The following is a 6790-nucleotide window of genomic DNA, read 5'->3' on the forward strand; positions in this document are numbered from 1 at the left end:
AAAAAATTTTTGAAGGTAAAATAATTTGCTGAAAAGGAGCTAAAATTTTTTTTTTTTTTTTTTTTTGCATTTAAATTGTAATATTACAAAAACTATATATCCGAAACAGCTAGAACTTTTTGAGCATGTTGTCAGTACTTTAAGTAAAATGATCAAAAGTGGCAATCATTAAATTTAGTTCGCGTGTTAAATTAATCAGTTTTTGTGCTGAATAAAACATAAAAAAGGCACGAGCAACTTTCTTTTCATTATATTAACTTACTTCGTTAATTTCCCTGGTGGAAAAAATATTTGAAGAAAGAATAAGAAATTCTGAAAAAGTCTTAGGAACTTTGAATTTCTCAACGTTTTCGGACTAGTCTAATTCAGAGTTATTCAGAGTTCTTAATACTTTTTTAAAGTTTCTAAGACTTTTTCAGAGTTTCTTAAGACTTATTAAGACTTATTCTTTTTTCAAATATTTTTTCCACCAGGGACCATTTTGAATTTTTATAATTTTCATGATCAGATTCGAGTTAAGCTACCTCAAAAACCACACAGAATGGTCTTTTCGTCCTATGGTATTTTCGTATACATTTTTTTTATAAGTTTCGGGAATTCGGACGTAAAAGTCAATATCTCAAAGAGGGAGAAGGGTCACCAACTAATTTAAGGAACTCTTTCTAAATGCAATATGTCCAGAGAGTGGTAACCACCTTTTCTAGGGAATGGAAAAATATGTGTTGAAAATCAAAATGGGAACGGGAAGTGATGAATTCTAAACAAAAAGTGGACCCTGGTGGAAAAAATATTTGAAGAAAGAGTAAGAAATTCTGAAAAAGTCTTAGGAACTTTGAATTTCTCAACGTTTTCGGAATAGTCTAATTCAGAGTTATTCAGAGTTCTAAATACTTTTTTAAAGTTTCTAGGACTTTTTTAGAGTGTCCTAAGACTTATTAAGACTTATTCTTTTTTCAAATATTTTTTCCACCAGGGGTGGCCGGAAAATTCAATTTAAAATAAATTCTATTTTGTCTCAAATATTGCAATAAATCATTATTTTATTTAAAAAACCTCACTTTATTTTATTAGAAGACGAATAAGTACAAAAACAAGTGAAAACAAACAATTGACTGAGCTAATTGTTGAAATACCATGCATAAACAGCGTTGATTACTCTATCATATTACATATACATACATGTCACACATACATAACTAATATAGCTGATATTAGTCCTCACAGAGAAGTTTACGAAAAAATGTTTCAAACAAAAGTTGTTTATTTTTTGATAAGTAACATTTTTTACATTTAAACTTTTGTTCTATCTCTAACGGTTTACAAGATGGGTCCTACGGAACCAAGACCCAATTGACCTATTTAGCTCATTTACGAACTTGACCTCACTTTTTACGCCCTGAGTACGGTATAAAAATTTCATCTTAATATCTCTTTTCGTTTTTGAGTTATCATGTTGGCAGACAGACGGACAGACAACCGGAAATGGACTAATTAGGTGATTATTTGAAAATCTATACCAAAATTTTTTTCCTAACATCAATATTTTTAACCGTTACACTTGGGACTAAACTTAGTATACCTTGCATATTACATGAATGCATGGTATAAAAATTTAAAAAATGATGAACCGAATAGAAATTATTCAACTAATACTAAATTCCCACTATTTTTTTAAAAAATAGTTCACTTTAAGTCGCCTTAATTAATTCAGGGGACTTTTTGTACATTTCATGTTCAGTAGAGTTACCTTCCCACCATATATATCTGTATTCTTTGCCACTACTAGATTTTATCTATGGAGTTACCTATCTTTTTATACCATGTATATATGAAATATACATAGTATTATAAGTTTAGTCCAAAGTTTGTAACGCCTAAAAATATTGATGCTACAAAAAAAAAAATTGGTATAGGTGTTCATAAAATCTCCTAATTAATCCATTACCGGCTGTCCGTCCGTCCGTCTGTGGTCACGATTACTCAAAAACGAAAAGAGATATCAAGCTGAAATTTTTACAGCGTGCTTAGGACGTAAAAAGTGAGGTCAAGTTCGTAAATGAGCAACATGGGTCAATTGGGTCATGGATCCGTAGTACCCATCTTGTAAACCGTTAGAGATAGAATAAAAGTTTAAATGTAAAAAATGTTCCTTACAAAAAAATAAACAACTTTTGTTTGAAACATTTTTTTGTAAACATCACTGTTTACCCACGAGGGCGTTAATTAGGTACAAATTTTATAGTATGTATTAATATAGGAATATCAAAGTGAATATCTTTTGTTATTTACATGACGTCAAAAAAAAACAAACGATTGCGCATCAACACTTGCGCATTATATGAGAATATCAGTTAAATATGTCAGATATGTATGTATGTGAAATGTGACAGTTATCAACACTGCCTATACATGGTATTTCAACAATTAATTCAGTCAATTGTTTGTTTTCACTTGTTATGTAATAAACTTATGGTATGTGATGGACATATAAGTTTATGGATTGTATATATGTCTATAATTGAAAAAATATTATTTTCTAAAAAATTTAAATAATTATGTTAATTAATATTTAAAAAATATTATTTGTGAAATTTCGTCTATTATTTTCACAATTTCTAATCCACCAAGTACAATTAATTGTTATTTTTCAATAATTTTAATTTGACATTTACATGTAAAAAATTGAAAATTAGCTAGATAATTTTGGCGTTAAAAGGAATTTTCTACATGTAAATGCTATCAATTTTATACTTAGTAAATGTCAAATTAAAATTAGTCTTGAAGTCTGTAAATCTAGTATTATTTAAAAAATAAAACAAGTGATGTACAGATTGTAAGAATTTTATTAAATAAAAATTATTAAAACCTAAATTAATTAATTGTAAATTATTTTTTCGTTTTAAATCGGTCCAACACATCCCTTTTCTTTAATTTATCTTTTGGTTTCTTCTTAACTTCAACGGTGTCTTCTTTAATCTTTCTAACAAAATCTCGTTTCGCTTCTTCTTTCATAATTTTCTTGGATTTTGCAGCCTTTACAGAAGATTTATGTTTATTACGTTTTCTAGATTCTAAATTAATTTTGGGTGCTTTTACAAACAACAATTTCTTTTTAGCATCTAATTTTTCTTTAAGTGTTGGTACATCCACTGCCGCTATTGTATTCGGATCAAGACAAATTAATTCGGGTTGGATTTTTTCAAGTAATGCCTTAACTTCTGCCTCACGTCTCTGTGATTTTGTTTGATATGGATTTGCTTCCAAAGCATCATAGTTAGGTTCACCAGCGCCTGGAACGAGTATACTAGTAAAACCTCTTTCCATGCCTACGCCCAACACATCTTCATACGGACAGAAATGTAAATTTTGAACACTGGTATTCATTTTATGTCGTAAATACGGTTTGTTAGCTGTTTGAACACAACAATCCTTATAAACTTCAACAATATTTTCAACTCCAACAGCTAATAAATTCTTCTGAGAAAATGATATATTTGTCGCAGCCACAGGTAATTTGTAATATTGCAATGGTCCAGATAATTTTCGTACATCCCAAATTTTTAAACTTTTATCAACAGCCGATGTAGCCATAAAAGTACCACTAGGATTTATACAAATACCAGACATAGGAGCTTTGTGACATAACATTTTTGCAACGGGCTCGTATAAATTTGGTGTCCACATGGATACAACACCTTTTGCATGGCCTAAACAAATTACAGCATTGTATGGATTTTGCGTCATTAACGAGAGCCGTCCTAATTTAGTGTTGTATTGAGTCACTAACTGTCCTATTGACGTATCTAACCAACTTAAGTATCCCAAATCGCTAGCGGTGGCTAAGAGAAAGTGATAAGGTAAAAATTCCATCCTTAAAACATTATTTAATTTCTTAACACAATGCAATTCAATTCCTTGGTTATCATAAATGTAAAGCCAATTCTTTTGTGCGACAGCGAACATAGTTTCTAAATGTAACCAACTTACATCGTAAACTGCCTCCAAAACGTTAATTTCACAATGCAATTGTTTTGTTACCCAATCAAATGCTGCAATGTGCCCTCGACGGCCACCTAATAATAAATGTCGACCATTTTTTGTGTATCTGAATCGATATGGTCCAAATTCATTTAATTGTAATTCGAAACTTTTTGTTGCGCTTGTTATATCTACATTTTCAACAATTTGTGTTTGTCGGTACTGTGTTGTCGTTTCACCATCATCAGCCTCTAACAATCCACTTTCTTCAGTTAGTAAAATTTCTGTTCGAGCAGTTTGCTCAGCTGCCCATTCAATTGCTTTATCTTTTTTTTTAAATTTTGTCGCACGAAATTTTGTTTGAATACGATTAAAGTTACTAATTCCTTCTCCCCGACTATGTTTTTTTAATAAATTAATATCTACAGGTACACGGCCTTTGATTTTCTTGTTCAAATCATGCTGATTTCTTTGCATAAAACGCCGATTTAAATTTGTTTTTATTTTAATTACTTTGTGTGGATTTTTCTTGTCATTCTTTTTTTTGATTGCTTGTTTTTCACAATCAATTGATTTTTCATTTTCATCGGTGAAATAACGTTTTGATTTCATTTTATTGCAAGTATATTTTTTTACTAATTACAACATGTGTTATGTGTGATTTATAACCTAATATATTTGTTGTTTTGATTTTTAAATGTTTTTAATCATAGAGGTATTGTCTCTATGTTTTTAATAGAGCATTGGAGCTCTATATTTTATGATTATGTGGGTAAGATTGCTCGCCATTTTGTGATACTAATCTCAAGTAGATAAAATATTCTCAAACTTAAATTAATAATTTACTTATTACTTAAACGCTACATGAAAACTGTCGCATTTTTATTGTTCTTTCAAATATTAATCACATATTCGTTGTGTGCGTAGTCATGATAGGGACAATAAAATCGATGCCAGCGCTTCCAGTGAAAAATTTTGGCGTTAAAGGAGGCTGTTATGACTAATTTGCAATTCTTTACATGTTAATGTTATAGAAAATGTAAAATTAAATTTATTGAAAAACACTAATTAATTAAACTTAATGTATTAAAAATTGTGAAAATAAGAAATTAAATTGTACAAATATTATTTTTCAAATGTAAATTATCATAATTATTTATATAAATTTGTGAGAAAATAACATTAAATTTTCAATCTTCAATGTAAGTTATAAATGCAATCCATACAATTAATTATATATGCATCCATACAATTCTATAATTAAAGTAGTGTATCGTTACCATGGAAACTTCTCCAAAAAAACTCACGCACGGCGCGAATACATAAAATTTACACGTATTGTATTTAATTATATTAAATGGTTATGGATGATCTTTAATCGAAATATAACAACTAAATATTTGTTCAAGAAAAATGCGATAAAATTGAAAGTATTTTCGTCTTCATTAGTTCATGAAAACACAAAGCAGCGGTGTTCATAAGGTGTGAGTGAAAGGTGTGGTCGCCTTGGGTGCCAAGTAGCAATTGCGTGCCAAAATGCCAATTGCAAAATGCGACAAACAATTTCGAGCGAAAAATATATATTTACACACTAAACATACTAAAACTTTGGATCATTTTCTACTAATTTATTTTTTCTATTACTGGTGAAGGACACTCCTTAAATAGATAGCAAATTTATTATTTTGTGATTGGCTGTAATTAACACGAAATACTAATTTATTTGTAATCGCAACTCCAAGAAACTATAGGTGATGGCGGTTGAAGAGATATCATAGAGATAACACCATAGAGCCGTGAATTCTTGACCGCAGTAAAAGAGGTAGAAAGAGAAAGTAATTGTGGGTGTATAAAGGTGCTCGTACATTGTCATGTTATAATTCACCATCAAATTGATAAAATATATTTTTTTAAATTTGTGTCCCCATTACTGTGCTCATACATCCTTAATTAGTCGGATACAACGGTTTTTTTGTTTTGTTTTGTTTTTTTTTTTTTTTGTTTTCAATAATTTTGGAGAAATCATTGATCACCGACTAGTTTTGCAGAAATATATGAAAACATATCATCTATCTACCGTTTTAATTCCTATAAGACCAATCTTAAATATGCCTATTTAGAAGTCATTTATTTATTTTAATAATTGGGCAACCCCTGTTATCCAAAATTAACCTGGCGCTCGTACATCCTTAAGAAGAATTACTGAACATTTTAAATTTCTAAAATAGTGCAAACCTATATGTCAGAGTTCAAAGTGTTATTCAAGAAAAGAAACAATTGCCTGGATAAAAATGACCCAAGTTGAGGCAATCACGAGGTTTTTATCGAAAAGTCCACACACTTACTTGGTCCACATGTTTTATGGCGTCACTTTTCGAGTTTCGATTAGACTGACCAATGACAGCGAGTTTGTATTAAGCTGGCAAAAATTTGAACTTGGACATTAATTTATAAAAACATGAACAATTAAAAATCGCTTTCGATAGCGTATATGACATTTTTTAAACCATGTATATATGAAATATACATAGTATATTAAGTTTAGTCCCAAGTTTGTAACGCTTAAAAATATTGATGCTAGGAAAAAAATTTTGTCATAGGTGCTCATAAAATCACCTAATTAGTCCATTTCCGATTGTCCGTCCGTCCGTCCGTCCGTCCGTCTGTGTACACGATAACTCAAAAACGAAAAAAGATATCGAGCTGAAATTTTTACAGCGTACTCAGGACGTAAAAAGTGAGGTCAAGTTTGTAAATTAGCATCATAGGTCAATTGGGTCTTGGGTCCGTAGGACCCATCTTGTAAACCGTT

General features: G+C 30.1%; 1 protein-coding gene across 1 annotated transcript; it reads right to left on the reverse strand.

Annotated features, from left to right (window-relative positions):
• Positions 1-2886: 2886 nt before the first annotated feature.
• Positions 2887-4646, reverse strand: LOC123301291 (WD repeat-containing protein 46). The gene has a single exon (XM_044884026.1). The coding sequence runs from the start codon at positions 4588-4590 to the stop codon at positions 2887-2889; it is 1704 nt and encodes a 567-aa protein (XP_044739961.1). The 5' UTR covers positions 4591-4646.
• Between the last annotated feature and the right edge of the window lie 2144 nt (positions 4647-6790).

The sequence above is a fragment of the Chrysoperla carnea genome, chromosome 5, assembly GCF_905475395.1.
Source record: "Chrysoperla carnea chromosome 5, inChrCarn1.1, whole genome shotgun sequence".
Classification (NCBI taxonomy): domain Eukaryota; kingdom Metazoa; phylum Arthropoda; class Insecta; order Neuroptera; family Chrysopidae; genus Chrysoperla; species Chrysoperla carnea.

Bases quoted from the DNA above. Each gene is read 5' to 3' on its own strand.
- LOC123301291 (XM_044884026.1), bottom strand. From the start codon at position 4,590: ATGAAATCAAAACGTTATTTCACCGATGAAAATGAAAAATCAATTGAT.